The sequence below is a fragment of the Scatophagus argus genome, chromosome 10 (assembly GCF_020382885.2).
Source record: "Scatophagus argus isolate fScaArg1 chromosome 10, fScaArg1.pri, whole genome shotgun sequence".
Lineage (NCBI taxonomy): Eukaryota > Metazoa > Chordata > Actinopteri > Scatophagidae > Scatophagus > Scatophagus argus.
Genome location: NC_058502.1, coordinates 9,871,961 through 9,887,336, shown reverse-complemented (window position 1 = coordinate 9,887,336; position 15,376 = coordinate 9,871,961). Strand labels below are relative to the sequence as shown.

The window sequence follows — 15,376 nt, the reverse complement described above, 5'->3', positions numbered from 1 at the left end:
ATTTCTGGAATTTAAATCTGCCGTTTTGTTCTGCAGTGCGGTTCAGTCAATGTGTGCAAACATGCAGCACTCCAATACGCTGGACAACAGATGTTTGTACAGTCAAACGGGGTTCAACTTTCACCTTTCAGTCATGTAAGAATTTAATTTCAAACTTGGCTCGGAGCAAGGTAAAAGTTGTTGCAGGTTTCTCTCTGATTATATACTCAAAAAAAAGAGGAAAGATTGTAATCTCTGGGAGCCCAGGGATTACTTGAGTTATTAAATTGATGGTATTCTACTTTGTTGTGTTAACTACCACTGTGCTTTGCTATGGAACTCCACATGTCCAAAGACCCAAAAACCTTTCAGAGTGAGCAAGTCTGAAAATCACTGCAAGACTGCACCAGAAAATAAACAAATGAACAAGCAAACACTCTTTCGCCCTTCTACCACTAGGAGGCGATATTGTGCACCAGCAAAGGACTGAAAAGTGCTGAAAATAAAATCAGACCTGTCTGGACTCTGAAACACATTTGAATTATTTTATAATGAAAAGTACACTGTGCCATCCAAATGTCCAGACATATTTTGAGCACTTTTTGAATACCATTTAAAGTTTCTTTTCAACTTAGAAAACATTTAAAACTAAGGTTATACTTTTCTTTTACCACTTAGTATATTTGAAGAGTGTATTTTGTGGTTTTTATATTCTCTCAATAAACTGCTATGAGGAAAGTTTACTTTTCCCATTTCACAAATGCATACATTTCACTCGTGAATTACAGGAGTACACTTTCAGGAAGACTGTGACAACAGCAAGCACAGATAAAACTGCTCAAAGTGCTTGTTTGGATTGCAAAACAAGTGACACACTGTCTGTCATTATTCTGTGTTATTTTGGGTTGTACAGTTTAAGCAAATACAAAGAACAAAGTCAACTGAAAATAATTTGGTCAGTGCTGGTGCCTTTTTAAAACAAAGATGCATGTAATTGATGTTTTGGTTTTTTTTTTTTTAGTTATACATTTACTTACTTTTTTGATTTTAAAGACTTTTTTGTCTGTCCTTGAAAAATGTCCCTGCATTTGAATTAATCAATATGTTGAATTTCCCTCTCAAAGGTCAAACAAACAAACTCAGTGTACAAAAAGGACAGACACAGTGAGATTCAGTGGAACAAAATTTAAGCTGTTCAACCTCCTCTTGAAGACAAAAGAGCCCAGAACACAATCGTTATGGATATTAAAATGCTTTTGTGCCTTGGATTTGCTGTTGTACTAACAGGTACAAGATGGTGGTTTTGTCTAAAATCTGGCAGGTGGCAGACATTTCTTGGATTTGTGGAAATGATGGCTGTTGCTCTGTTTCTTGTTGCTCAGGTGTGGGAAAGTCTGCCTTTATTGGGAAGAGCCACAGCGGAGGGAAAGACGATGCTGTGCTGCAGTACGTTGTTAACAACTCACTGAGGGAGCACCCGGTCCTCACCAAACTCAGACTGGTAAGAAAACCAGACAGCCAGCAAGCCCCCATACCCCAGTATCTCATTCTGATATTGAGATGATAGCGTTAGCTCTCTGATTATTGTAATTAACTTGTTATTTGTCTTGTGTTTAAGTGTGATTCTGCTCAGCCTCAGATGAGGTCAACCAAAAGATCTTGTTACCACCAAGTTTAGCTAAAATTTCTTCCTTAAGAGATCCATTTGATCGCGTTTAACTTAACATGGGCGGGAACCTTCCAATGGTGATCAACATGCTGAAGCCACCAGCAGGTTATTTAGGTCAGATGAAGGCTGGTTGGTCATCCATTGCTCCAGGCTAAAAAATAAAGATGACTGTGGCTTTGAAGTTGTCCCTTCTAAAGTTTGGATCTCACTTCCACTGAATGTAACATCAGTGGACACTCTGGAAACTGCAAAAAGCAGCTGAGGACACGCCTGCTTAGAATTTATTTTGTTAATTTGTCTTACATTTAAATTTGATCACCTTTACGTTCTATACAGCTGCATCAAACTTAGAACGAATACATAATCACAACTTTATCATTCAGAATCTAAGCAGTATAATTATTGACCATTAGAGGGCGCCACAGCGTCAGAGCTCATTACACCCACTACATGAAATCCACATAAGAGTACTAGAGAATCTGTGAAGTCAGGAAATATATTAGTATGTATTAGATGTCTTTTATATTCTATATTTTCATTTTAAAAAATATTTTTGAAATATATTTTATTTTCAGAGAACCCTTGAAGACCCATGGAGTATTATGATGGTTGCCAGTGAACAAGCCCAGTTTATGGCAAATCTCATTAGACTGATAAATGCAACTAAAGCTATTGAAATCGGTGAGATGAAATAAAAGATTACGGAAGCAAAAAAAGAGCTATAATAAACTGAATTTCAAAAGCAATCAGTACAAGTGGTTGAAAATCAAATACAGCTAACTTGCCAGATAAAGCACTGGAATATTTTTACATGATCTGACAGGACTGAGATGTGATATGAGCCAAACTGAATTCTGAAAAGTTAAGCTTGAGCAAGTATAGTATTTTATGACTGGACACCAACACAAATTCTTTAAAAGCTTCTGAAATCCCACAGCCTGTAATTCCCTTAAATGTCCTATTTAACATTTTACTGCTCTTTTACTGTAATAGGTATTCACATTTCAACATTAAGTATAGATTACATGTGAGAAGTTGAGTATTTGGTTGCTTATGAGATTCAAACCTGACCTTTTATTGCTCTCTTATCTTTTAGTTGTCTTCAAAGAATTAAAACTCAAATTCTTGAGTGACTGAGTTAATACTGTGTTTGTTCTGCAGGGATGTACACAGGATACAACGCACTGAGCATGGCTTTGGCCATGCCAGAGAATGGAATTGTGGTGGCTTGTGAAATAGAAGAAACCTATGTGAACATTGCCAAACCATTTTTTAAAGAGGTGAGAGAATTTGCTTCTAAACAGCATCCATAAAAACATTGTCTATACAAGATAAAAGAAGATACTGAAAAAAATTGGGATTAGCTCTTGAAAGCTTCGGGCTTAAATCCATAATAGTACAGGTTGCATTACGTAGCTTTGCACTTTTGCAATACTGGAACGCTGCATTTTGCAAGTTTTGTAAGATTGATTGTTGCTTCAGTCAGAGTGAGATTGTGCAGCAAACAGCATACTGTATGTCTACCTTCTGTCAATATGTCTTCACAAAATGCTGTCAGCAAAAGGGTGTCTGCTCAGGAAAGTGTGTCGCGTTAAGATGCAGAGTCAAGCGGAGAAATGATTCTCTTTTTTTGCCTGACATTCTGTGTAGAAAACAGTTCAACAAAGAAGAAAGAAAGCACTTAAAATCGCTGCACAAATCTCTATTCTTACAATTTAACCTTTTCTACAGGCTGGAGTTGAAAATAAGATAGATGTACAGCATCAAATAGCCATGAAGACACTGGGTAAGTGCTTTTAATCTCAGCCATGATTTATGATAAAAATCTTTTTTGTATTTCATTTTAACCTCTCTGTCATCAGACGCACTGATAGCAGCCGGGGAGGCTGGGACATACGACTTTGTGTTCATCGATGCTGACAAATTCAACTACGACAAGTACTATGAGAAGTCCCTTCAGCTCATACGAGAAGGGGGTATCATCGCAATTGACAATGTAAGTACATCAAGTACACAAGAAATACTGAACCTCTGTTGGAAAGTCGTACAGCATTATTGACCACAGACAGAATGAAACAGCTCAGTTGTTACTGTATTTGTAGGTGCTGTGGAGCGGAAGGGTCGTGAATCCTGCTCCCAATGACGTCACCTCGTGGAGTCTGGATGCTCTCAATAAGAAGCTACACAAAGACCAGAGGATTGATCTGAGCATGCTCACTGTGGGCGACGGGCTGACCATTGCCATCAAACGCTAAATCGCTGCAGTTAAAAAGTTCTGCAAAAAATATAAAAGAACATAAGTGCAACACATCTGCACAGCTGCAACAATCATTACATTAAACATTGTTGACACTTTTTGTGTTACATTTTCTTTGTCCTTGGGTTGAAAATCGTAAAACATCCTATTTTTACTACAACTGTAAAACATTCTTGCTATAGTACAAACAGGACTCCCTGCCGTCACAGTGTGTAAGTATATTAGGCATATGGAAAAACACACAGGAGCCCCATATGAGTTTTGCATTGAATTTGCTGTTTTTATATGACTTTATGATGCAATGAGGTTAACACGGAACAGTTAGGACTGTAGAAGCTCTTAACTGTGAAAAACAAAAAGTTTAACTGTGTAGAAATATTCTGTTACTCCTGAAAGTGACAATGAACATCTGTCAGAGAAAACAAAGCAAGTTTGAGCCCAGTATTCAGACACTGCAGTCGTCATAAAAAGTGGAGGAGCAGTAAAGCAGTATTCAGTCACAAGTAAACGCCCTGCATTCTAAATGCTACTTGTGTTAAAGTGCAGGCAAGTAAAATTCATGTGAAGTAGACACACTGGAGTCCAACAGCACAACACACCCCTCTAACATGAAGAACTGAAGTGGAAGTGAGTTGAAGCCAAAAGTGTCACAAAGTGGAGAATTTGAGCGTATGAAAGTGAACAATGCATATGTTTTAAAAGGTAAATCCTGCAATCCTGCACTGCTAGAAGCAACCCAGTCATTTGATTCCAGTCTATATTTTCATCATAAGAGATGAGAGTATAAGTGTGACTAAGTGTGGACTGGCCTGTAATGTTTAAATGACGTCATCTGCTAAATGCAGTAAAGCAGTTTGATCGTGAAACACCGCGGCCTGTTATTGATGATGCTATTAATAATGATGATGGTGATGATGATGGGCAGTGGGTTGATTGTTTTCAGACTGACATCTACTGTCGGTCCACTGCAGCCTGCGACAAACTGAAGCGTAAGCTCTCATTAAGCAGCAGCTGATGCTACACCTTTTCAGCACCGCGGACAGCTCCATTCTGCATACCGAGCAGATGGCGACGCTTATAAAAGCCCGTATGGAGCGACTCTGCAGCGGAGACTGACCGCGACAGCACGAGTTACAGCATGGAGGACAGATTCAGCTTTCCACGCAGAATCACTCCAGATGAGTATTTGCAATGCAAGCCGAAACGTTCGACATTGGAAACCGGCGTCGAGATTAGGGGGACGTCCTCGGGCGCGATTTTGACTCAATCGTTACCTGGAAAGTTTAAAGACAAAGAGCTGATGCGTGACCTGAACGGTCGTCTTGCGGGATTCATAGAGAAGGTGCACCATCTGGAGTACCAGAACCATCTGCTAGAGAGAGAGATCGAGGAGATCCGAGGGAAAGCGAAAGCCGCATCCTGTTTGGAGGAGGAGTACGGACCGGAGCTCAGGGAACTGAGGCAGCTGGTTCAGGGAATTACGCATCAGAAGCACCAGATTGAAATCGAGCATGCTAACTTAGAGGACGAGCTGTCCAGCTTGACAAGAAAGTATGAACAGGAAGCGCGTGGCAAATCTGATGCCGAGAGCAACATCGCGCTCCTCAAGAAGGACATCAGTGACGCGTATCGGGCGAAACTACAGCTGGACATGAAAGCACAGGCTCTCGCGGACGAGATCCACGCCCTGAAGAGAAATCACGAGGCCGGGCTGTCAGAGATGTTTGACCAAATCCAGGATGTGCAGGTGAGAGTCAAGGCGCGTGAATTTGGCAACCCTGGCGTCACTGCGGCACTCAGGGACATCAGGGCTCAACTGGAAGGTCACACCGTGTCCGACTTCCAGCAGGCCGGAGAAACTTTCCAGTCTCAGTTTGTGAGATTAACAGAGGAGGCTGAGACCAAAAGGGAGGCGTTAAAAGCGATCCAACAAGAGATTGAGGAGTACAGGAGGAGCCTGCAGGCCAAAAACATCGAACTAGACTGCGCTAAAGGCACCAGGGAAGCGCTGGAGAAGCAACTTCGTGACGTGGAAGATCGCCGCAATGAAGAAGTGATTCACTACCAGGTAAGACTTTTTTTTATTAAAAAGTCAAACCATGTTAAGCGTTTACGTCCACATCGTGTCCAACAACACGTGTTCTCTCATTCCAGAACACAATCAAAGAACTTGAAAACGAGCTCATAAACTGCAAATTTGACATGTCTGGTTACCTGCGGGAATACCAGGACCTGCTCAATGTGAAGATGGCTTTGGATGTGGAGATACTGTCTTACAGGTAAGGTGTGCTAAATCCACCTTGGACTCCAGTTTTCCATATTTTTCCTTATTGCCCGCAGCTTTCATCATCTATCACGAATGCTGCATTTAAGTACAAAACAGTTTAACGAAGTACAGTGTTTAACTCAAACAGTCACAATGTTGCACTAATAACATTACAGATATTATCATTGCCTTGCATTGCCTATACATTTAAGGAAATACAATACAAAAAAAAAAAATACATTTAAAGACACAAAATTCTCTAAATTTTACATTTCATATTTTCACATTATTAACAATTGGTGACATGTTAATTTTTACGTGCTACGATGACATGTTACTACTACTACTCTTTAGGCTACCATATAGTATAGAATTATGTAGTTATAGTATATAATTAAGAGTATATAATAGATCCAACATGAAACTGACAGATGGGTGGGACTAAGAGAAAATGGCACGATTAGAAATCTCTCCGCTACTTCAGAATGACAGACAGTCTGTGGATGGCAGGTTAACATTTTGACATTTTGATGGGCATCCCCTCATATCGCCAACTGGTTTTAAGGCCTGTACCTTTTAGTAGTCTATTGCACCTGTGTTTCTCATTAATCAGGATTAAAATAAGTAATGTACATCAGTCACTGTGCCTACTGTCTTGCAGGAAACTCCTCTGTGGTGAGGAGGCTCGGCTCTCCACAGTGTCAGACAACCACATTTCGCTGCCCTACATCTACCACCAGTCCCCCGTTTACACCCTGTCTTGCCCCAACCGCCCCGGAGGCCCCCGCAGGCGAGCTGAGCCCCAATACAAGTTTGTAGAGGAGATCATAACAGAGACCACCAGAGAAATTGAGATGTCAGAGTTTGAGGAGACAAGACCAGAGGAGGAGACAGAGTTGGCAGAAGATGAGCATGAGAATACCAAAAGAGATGGAGGGGGCAGTGAGGAAGAGAAGGATCATAAAGACGGTCGAGAGGAAGATGGTGAGCAGATGTCTCATAGTCAGCAGAATCAAGTAGCATCGGCAGGAAGTTCAGTGATTGGAGGTGGGACGGATGATGGTGAGAAAGGTCAGAAAAGAAAAGAAGAGACAGAGGAGACTGAGAGAGTTGACAATGACGGGGACAGTGGTATAGATGCTCAAAGTAAAGTTTTATTAAGTGAGATCCCTGATGAGGAAGAAGATGAGCAACATAAAAAAACAGCCAAAAACACAAAATCAGAGAAAGAAACTGCAGTGACAACTCTAACAGATCAGAAAAGCCTGCCTTCAAAGGGAGATGACCTAAAGCCCGAGGTTCCTGTGGTGGAGGAACATCTGAAAAGATCTGATGCTAAAAAAGGGGACGCTGAGAAAAACATCTTCATCTCGGCTCAAGAGAAGGAGTCTGTTGACAAGACCTCATCCCAGCTGTCCAAAGAATCAGACCAAACTCCGGAGCTAAGCTGTGTTGTTCAAGTGCAAAATAAGGTCGGCATTGTGGCTTCAGAAAGTGCTGAGAAATCCAGAGATTTCACAGCAGAGACAAAGAGTGCTCTGTCCGCCGACACAGAGAAGCTTTTACAAAAGCCCCAAGTGCCCTCAAGTTCAATAACCAAGAGTGAGGAAAAGGACAGCAGTCATACAGAGCCAAAGGACATCCTTAAATCTGAAGCCGCGAAAAGTCAGGATAAAGTAGCAAAAAGCATTCAAGATGCTAAACATCATAGCAATAAAGACCAAGATAAAGAGTCAACTCATCAACCTAATGCAATCGATCAGAAGCCAAACAGCGGTGATAAAACCCAAACAGCCCAAAGTGAGCTGCCAAAGGAGAAGACAACTGGAAATGTAGAAATCAAAGGGTTACATCAGGGGGAACCAGAGAGCAGCCAGGTTAAAAAGTCAATGCTGTCTGAGATTTTCAGAGAAGAGTAAATGATCCTCAAGCTAAAACTGACAAAGCAGCAATTCTGAGAAGAAAGAAGACGACGTACCACAAGCAAAACAGAGGGGAATATAACCTGAACCCTAACCCCAGGGAGGAGGAAGGGAGGACATTTCTACCTTAGATTGAATGAACCCTCACTTCATAGGCAAATATCGGGGACATCGAAGCTGAAAACAGAAAATGGCTTGATAACCGCAAATTTAAGACACAGGCTGAGCCAAGCAAAGAGAACAGAGCTCATAGCTGTAATCTCCTTTCAGAATGACCATTTTAAAGGAGAGAGCATGATTCCTCAAATGTTTGCAGCAGCTTTGCCTTTAAACTATAACTCAACTTGTGATGTACTCAAACCTTTTGACTTACTTAGGTATTCATGAATGTAAAAGAAAGAAGTTAATTTGAATGTGTGTGTGCTCACAAATAAATGCAATATTAAAAAAAAGCCTCTAAATATTTTGCTGTTGCGGATTACACACTTATGTCTCTGGGCAATCTAAATCAAAAGGTATCCATGTATGCAAGTAACTTCTATCCATCAGATGTTCAGGTCAACTGAAGACTTGTAAAGGGCTGCTGTAGGTGCAGTTGATCAATATCAGACAATTGAATTAATCACAATAACCATCATATTAGACAGGCAGTGCCATTCCACGCATAATACAGTTCATCAACTTGTTGCTTCACACTCTGATGAAACACTTCAAGGCCTGTGCAACAAGGACTAAAACAATTAATGTTGCTACAACAAGCAAGTGCCTTAACTTCAACATTTCTGTTTGGTAAGAAATGGTCTCCGTTGGTTCACATTTAGCTTTGTTTCTTTTACAGCTTGCATAACACATCCATTAACACTCAAGCACATAGCAAGGACCTTGGCTTCAAGGCACATTGTTGAAAATAATTCAGACAAACTTGAAAGACATTTTTGATGTTCAGTACATCTGACAGAGCTTTTAATAGTTTGCAAGAACCAAACTGCACCTCCACTCAAAAAAATGTGCTTTTCTTATTGTTCCTACGGTTGAATACTTTAATCAACCAAACTAGTTTGTTTCATGAGCTGTTAGTGTGGCTTCAAGATCACATTAAAAATACAATTTGTGGAGTTCAAAGACTTTATTGAAAACTCATACATACACATAAGGACCTCCAACACTTCCTGTGGGCTCCGTCACTGACAGTACAGGGAGGAACTTTCTGAATACACAGAAGCGACTTCAAGTTGCACCTCTTCCAGACAATGATAGTTTGGCATTACTATGAAAATTAATTATGTGTGTCACCCCGCTGTATTTTAGTACAGAATGAACAAAAAGTAATTCTGCTTGGTCGGCCAAGTGTACAGGCTTCTCTCATACTTCCAGACCCAACCTGAAGCAACCCAAAAACTGCCCAGTTTAAAGGGAGCTTTAACAGAACATCACAAACCCTGACGGCTGACGCAAAACAAAATATTAGAACTTTTGTATGTCCTTGTGTGCATGAACAGGAGGGGTGAGCAATATTTAAATAATAGCAGAAAAAAAAGCATTGAGTACTTAATATGATTTTGAAACTGTAGATGACAAAGGAATATCAGATAGTTGCGGCTGAAAAATCAGAAGGTTCTCACAGAAAAAAAAAATGTGTCTGGGATTAACACAACAAAGCCACACAGACATGATGACAGCAAAGGGATTGTATTGGATTTCATTATTATGGCAGTACTGGTCAGGCAGAATGACATAATTTATAAATAACATGCCACCAACTTTCTCTTGAATAGATGCAACTACAAAGTAAAAAGCAACAAAGGTAAAATATACCAATGATAGAAGCACCAACTTGGAAGCTTGGTACTCAACAAGTTAAGAGTTTGTTGTCGTAGCCTTTGAAACAATCTCTCCAAAGATATCCCCCTTGCTGGTTTGAGTTGGACATACATTTAAGGCCAGATTCTTCTGATATTCCCTAGTCCCTTGCAGTATGAAGAAAACTTAGGCTTCCAGTTCCAAGCCCAGGCCCAGCTTGTGGCCTCCTGCGTTGATGTTCTTTCCGTCAACCAGACCGGACAGGGTGAGTTTCACACCTGCAGGCAACAGGAACCAACATTAGCCATTACTTGCACAAACCCAAAATTTATTCCTCGAAAGTTGCATTTTGAGAATTTTTAGAGTGAGGGCTAATAGGGAAAAGCAGGCTGTCAAAAGTGGTGCTGTTAATTGACTTTATTCTAGGTCAAGTCATTTATAGAGCATTTGCTAAAAGTGAAGTGCTGTGTGCAAGCACTCTTGTGTAAAGTCTAAAAGTGCGTACTTAAAAAACGGAGGCACTGAACTGAACTTCTTGATTTTATTGACAAGCATTGTGTAAACATCTTTCAGCTGTCCATGCACCTGTAGGAAATCAACTTACCTGGTCTAAGTGTCTGGGTGTACCCAACACCAACAAGGCTATTGTTGTTCACTTTAGCCTGTGAGGGGGAGGGAGAAAGCACAAAAGTCAGTTGCCGTCAATTAAGAGTCACATTTCCTTTGCATCTTTCATCTCACTCCGACAGGCTCGGCTGAACTGCTTACACTGATGGAGGCATCCTTGTCAAGCTGGTATTTAGCTGCAATACCAAAGCGTGTGCTGTTACTGCCAGCGGTCCAGGCCAGGTTGACTGCCGTCTCCAGCTTGTCGCTCACTTTCTGGTAGATGGAGCCTCCGAACTCTGCGCCGTCATTGCTTTAAAGATCATAAGCATAGGAGAGATTCTCATGCTACAGGAAACAAGATGTGGTATTTATAACTAAAAAGGGTGTTTGCCATGTTGGAGGTCTCACTCAGCACATTCACACACTTTCCTTTGCTTTCGATTTAGCGTTCGGTTTCCCAGTTCCGGACCGTTTCATCACAAATGGGAAGAGCTCGCAAACACTGCTTTCCCTAGAAACTTTCTTTTATTTGCAAACTAGCCAAGCCAAGTATTCCTGAGAGAAACTGTGACATGTTCATCTCTGTAATGTTGAGCTGTACATGAAATCATTAAAGAAATCGGTCTTTCATGTGATAGTTTTTGTAATTTTTTGCATTGCACATTTAAGCTGGAAATGAACCGTTACTGGGTGAGACTGATACTACAAGCTTTAGTGAAATTATTCCATTGTTTTATTTTGATGAGTGTAGCAACAGTTGAGTTTTTCAACAGGACAGTCATAGCATAAGGTTGTTTTGGATTAATCAAACACCTACCACACATCTTAAGTGCAGATTTGGCTGGAAAATGACATTTAATATCTTCTGTGCTAAATTATTGCACACATTGCCTCGCCTGCAGCTTAATTACACACAGCAGTGTTTTCAATCATTCACCCATTGAGTGTAAACATGTTTAACCTACAGATTAGGGGGAAAATGAATTCTAGATCAAGCTAAGTAAATACAGAATTGGAGAATAAAGTGCAACCAGATTCTAAAATCTTTATAAGGTCTTCTACTTACACATTGGTATGCAACTGAAAGTCGCCTGTCTTGTAGCCAATGGCAAAGTTATTCTGAGTCATCTTGGATTTGGCAGTGTCAAATGACATCTGGTAACCGGCGAGCCACCCCTCATAGCCAACGACAGCAGCTCCATGGATGGTGGGGCCAGCGAAGTCAAAGTCAACATCACAGCCCAAGTTAACGTACTCACGCTTGTAGGCAGTCTTGACTTTCCCACTCTTCTTGCTGTTGATGAGAAATGCTGCTTTAGTTAACGGCAACTGAAATCTCCGTCATGTCAGACTGGGTATTTAAAAAAAAAAAAAAAAAAAGCAGCATGCACCGGAGTAGAGTCAGGTTACTTTTCCAGCAGTAAGCTTTTAGCACATTTAACATGGTGCTCCAAGGACTTTAAAATATTGACAGTTTACCTGATGCAAATATAAAGAAATACTCTTGCATAGTTGTTAACACAAACTGAAAAAGAATGAAAACATTATGGGGCCATGGATGGCTGGAAAAACCAGACAAATACAGCATGTGGTGCGGCAAGTTCAGTTTCATAGCACAGCAGTGACAAGACCACAATCTGTATCACGTGAAACACTGTGATACTGAAATAGCTCATTACAGCCATGTAAGAAACCAGACCATGAAACTGCCAAACTGCTAGACAGTCAACCAAAATTTCTGACATGCTAGAAATCCACCTAATCATTCAAGAGCTAGATTGCTAATTGTTCAGGCAGTCAGGTTTTGAGACCCAACAGGGCTTGTTTTTAAAAAAAAAAAAAAAAAAAAAAAAAAAAAAGAACAAATCTTGTGGCCCATTTGGCTCAAACACAAAGCACCCCAGAGTGTTGCATAACCCACTTCAGACACCACTGCTGTACACTTATGATCCCCCAGAGATAATTCTAAACCTATGCATTTTGCTGGCAGCCTCCTCAAGTAGAAAGAAAAGAAGAAAATAGTTTTTCTTCAGGTCACTGTTAAAAACAGCTATTAACCTCTTCAACACACATACCAGCTTTGAATTAGGACATTTGAGTCATAATTGATTTAGAAGTCCAGTTTGCTGTTTGCCATGACATCGTCCCTACCCCCTTTTTACAACTAGTATTTGACTTAGTGTTGGTGTTTATTTCCCACCCCTTAGCCACATTACTCCACCATCAACCCTTCCAACACCTGACATGAAACAGGACACGCTTCCTCTGGGCCATGTGCCATATCCCTCGTGTGATTTAACACCTCACAGAAAGCAAACATGTTTGCTCAACAAGGATTGCCTGAGCATTTGGACACACTTTTAATCCCTCCAGAGCACAAACTATCAAAAAAATCATTGAGGCAAGTGCTTAACCTGACAGCCAAACAAAGTGATGTGTTACAATAGATCAGTTCCGTATTGCAACTACGGTCATACTGCCGGCAACGACACTTGTCACAAGCATGTGTGGCACAGATCAGGTTGCCAAAAGTACCCATGTAGTGAAGTAACAGGCAGAGCAAACTATGTTAAGTATGTTGACCAGTGACTTGGAGATAAGTCCATGTGAACCTCATTTTCCCATTAATTGGTGATAAACTATAAGCACAATCTTACCCAGTGTTTGGCGAGAAGGTGGTGTCAAAAGTCAACTTCAGTCCCTTGGCAATCTGTGAGAAACAACAGAAAATACTTGACATTAAAACGTAATTAATCTCAGCCTGTCATTCTCACTGGCTAGATATTTACTTTTGACACCTTTTAAAATAATAAAATGTTTGGATATTTTCCCAACCTGATCTTCAATAGTGATTTCTGTTCCCAAGGTGTTGTCAGTGTTCCACTTCTCAGTGAACGTCAGGCCGTATTCTGACCTCTTGTATTTAGTTTCCAGACTGCCTGCAACTTTGCTGGTATCAGTATTGGAGGAACCAGATGTTTTGAATTCCTATAAGAAAAGCAAGAAACAAACGCTTGAAATGACTACTAATGGAAAGAAACTCAGTCAGTCATTTTTTGGGTTTTAAAACCAAAGATCCCATGTGTCACATCAAAATTAAGTGTGCATAATCGTAAAAGCAGAGATAATCTCTCATTTTGGAAGAAAATGAAACAGCAACTTCAAGCCATTAAGTTGCAGGTTTCATCAAATGTGGGTCTGTGCATTTATTTTTGGTGTTGCTGTAAACTGACTATTTGAAGATCTCTCCTTGGATTCTAGGAAGTTATGAAATGCATTTTAACAGTTAAATAGAAAAAAAAGAAAGAAAAAAAATCTGCTTATACACAGAGCAAAGAAGAGTCATAAACATACATTATTGCAAACTTAACTTCCACAATGCAAAAAGTGCACTATCCCATGTGACTTTATGCCAGGTTTCTATTTTTCATTCACAAACAAATGACCTTACCACTCCACTGGCTGACTTCGTCTTGACATCGAGCTTCACCAAGCCAAAGCCTGAGGAAAACGATTGCTTTGTTCAAATCATTTCAAAACTTAGTTCCAACATCAACCAGACATGGCAGTACAGATGTTAACATCACAGTACATTACCATAGCCTTTGTTGAAGATGTCTTTGGCAGACTTGCCCAGGTCAGCATAGCAGGGAGGCACAGCCATTGTATCTGCATGACAGAAGCAAAACACAAAGCTCAAATGAATTCTTTAGTACCTCCACCTAACATGCCCAAAAATAAATATGACATATGCACGACTGATTTAACATATGAAAACACATGACTAGTACATAACTAGTCACTGAAACTGTTAAGTAGCAAGTCGTCAGGAAAATGTCTTTGTATTATATAAAGGGGGACAATATTTGGGCTTTGGGACTGGTTGCTACAGTAACTCCCTTCCTGTTGCTGCCACACCTGCTGAGAGGAAAGCAAGCACCTTGCATTAGTGAGCACTTATAACCTTCCTCTCACAACTTTCTTTCAGATGACCAGATTTGTCATCTATTGTACTGAACAGCTTACACTGTGGCATACACAGCCTCAGCTGCACACTAACAGAGACTCTCTGATGAGATACATTTACACTACTAAGTTAAAGGGTGTAACTGCTGACTATACCAACCACAAAGGTAGTTTCACTTTGATTTTAACACCTTTGGAACAGTTGCAGTGCTGCAGGTAGTCACAGCAGTCCAAGTCCCCGACAGCCGATGGACAAGGTTACTGAGTAAGAGAGGAGCCATTTTGCTGTAGTGGAGTGCCTACTTCAGGCCTGGCCTTCATTAAACTACTCCACCACGTGAACTGGCAGGCGCAGTTAGGCGTGGCAAAGCACATGCCAGTGGCAATTAGCGGGACGTGTTAATTAGTCATTTCACTTGCATTATCTGCCAGCTCCCTCACTGCAGCCAACTAGGCCACAGGAACCTCCCTGTCTAACGAAACGGTCGCTAACGTTGTAGCACTAAGTCAGAACACTTCCTGAGAGTACTTTTGTAGAACACCTGGCGCGTTATAGACAGGATAAGACGTGTAATACCAAGCAAAACTCCCCTGTTACTACTTGACATGTGTCAGACGGAGCATGCCGAGTATGCTAGCTTAGCTAACTTTGCTAGCCTGCAGCGTACCGGTGTGAGTAGATCACGTTTAAAACTAATTCTTGCTAGCTATGAAGTTCATTAACCGTGACACATTGAATAAATGGCCATCTTACCAGTAGGAGATGGGGCTAGCGGTAAAATAAAGTGACTTTATCAGAGATGTTTCTCACAACGCACGGCCGAGCCAGGCGTCACCGGTTGGAGGGCGAGCTGAAGGAGACTGCACTGCACTGAAATCCAGACCTATCACATCACGACTCAGGACCC

The 15,376-nt window shown here is 40.9% G+C and overlaps 3 protein-coding genes across 3 annotated transcripts; 2 read left to right on the top strand and 1 right to left on the bottom strand.

Annotated features, from left to right (window-relative positions):
* The first annotated feature begins 1,119 nt into the window (after window positions 1-1,119).
* Window positions 1,120-4,003, top strand: comtd1 (catechol-O-methyltransferase domain containing 1). Its single transcript, XM_046401752.1, has 7 exons — window positions 1,120-1,266; window positions 1,362-1,480; window positions 2,224-2,329; window positions 2,810-2,928; window positions 3,380-3,434; window positions 3,511-3,644; window positions 3,751-4,003. Exons 1-7 carry the CDS (start codon window positions 1,218-1,220, stop codon window positions 3,901-3,903), a joined length of 735 nt encoding a protein of 244 aa, XP_046257708.1. The 5' UTR covers window positions 1,120-1,217; the 3' UTR covers window positions 3,904-4,003.
* A 749-nt stretch (window positions 4,004-4,752) lies between these two features.
* LOC124065878 (neurofilament light polypeptide) lies at window positions 4,753-8,545 on the top strand. The gene is made up of 3 exons (XM_046401750.1): window positions 4,753-5,973; window positions 6,060-6,184; window positions 6,833-8,545. The coding sequence occupies exons 1-3, from the start codon at window positions 5,044-5,046 to the stop codon at window positions 8,088-8,090; spliced, it is 2,313 nt and encodes a 770-aa protein (XP_046257706.1). The 5' UTR covers window positions 4,753-5,043; the 3' UTR covers window positions 8,091-8,545.
* A 659-nt stretch (window positions 8,546-9,204) lies between these two features.
* vdac2 (voltage-dependent anion channel 2) lies at window positions 9,205-15,376 on the bottom strand. Its single transcript, XM_046401751.1, has 9 exons — window positions 15,223-15,376; window positions 14,100-14,171; window positions 13,954-14,003; window positions 13,338-13,490; window positions 13,160-13,212; window positions 11,569-11,796; window positions 10,662-10,812; window positions 10,498-10,555; window positions 9,205-10,171 (listed from the first exon to the last, which is right to left on the bottom strand). The coding sequence occupies exons 2-9, from the start codon at window positions 14,164-14,166 to the stop codon at window positions 10,080-10,082; spliced, it is 852 nt and encodes a 283-aa protein (XP_046257707.1). The 5' UTR covers window positions 14,167-14,171; window positions 15,223-15,376; the 3' UTR covers window positions 9,205-10,079.

Bases quoted from the DNA above. Each gene is read 5' to 3' on its own strand.
- comtd1 (XM_046401752.1), top strand. From the start codon at position 1,218: ATGGATATTAAAATGCTTTTGTGCCTTGGATTTGCTGTTGTACTAACA. The intron at 2,330-2,809 runs GTGAGATGAAAT...TTTGTTCTGCAG, and splicing joins AACTAAAGCTATTGAAATCG to GGATGTACACAGGATACAAC. The intron at 3,435-3,510 runs GTAAGTGCTTTT...CTCTGTCATCAG, and splicing joins AATAGCCATGAAGACACTGG to ACGCACTGATAGCAGCCGGG.
- LOC124065878 (XM_046401750.1), top strand. From the start codon at position 5,044: ATGGAGGACAGATTCAGCTTTCCACGCAGAATCACTCCAGATGAGTAT. The intron at 5,974-6,059 runs GTAAGACTTTTT...CTCTCATTCCAG, and splicing joins AAGAAGTGATTCACTACCAG to AACACAATCAAAGAACTTGA. The intron at 6,185-6,832 runs GTAAGGTGTGCT...ACTGTCTTGCAG, and splicing joins GTGGAGATACTGTCTTACAG to GAAACTCCTCTGTGGTGAGG.
- vdac2 (XM_046401751.1), bottom strand. From the start codon at position 14,166: ATGGCTGTGCCTCCCTGCTATGCTGACCTGGGCAAGTCTGCCAAAGAC. The intron at 13,213-13,337 runs GTTGGGAAAATA...TGTTTCTCACAG, and splicing joins AAATCACTATTGAAGATCAG to ATTGCCAAGGGACTGAAGTT. The intron at 10,556-10,661 runs GTAAGCAGTTCA...TCCCCCTCACAG, and splicing joins ACAAGGATGCCTCCATCAGT to GCTAAAGTGAACAACAATAG.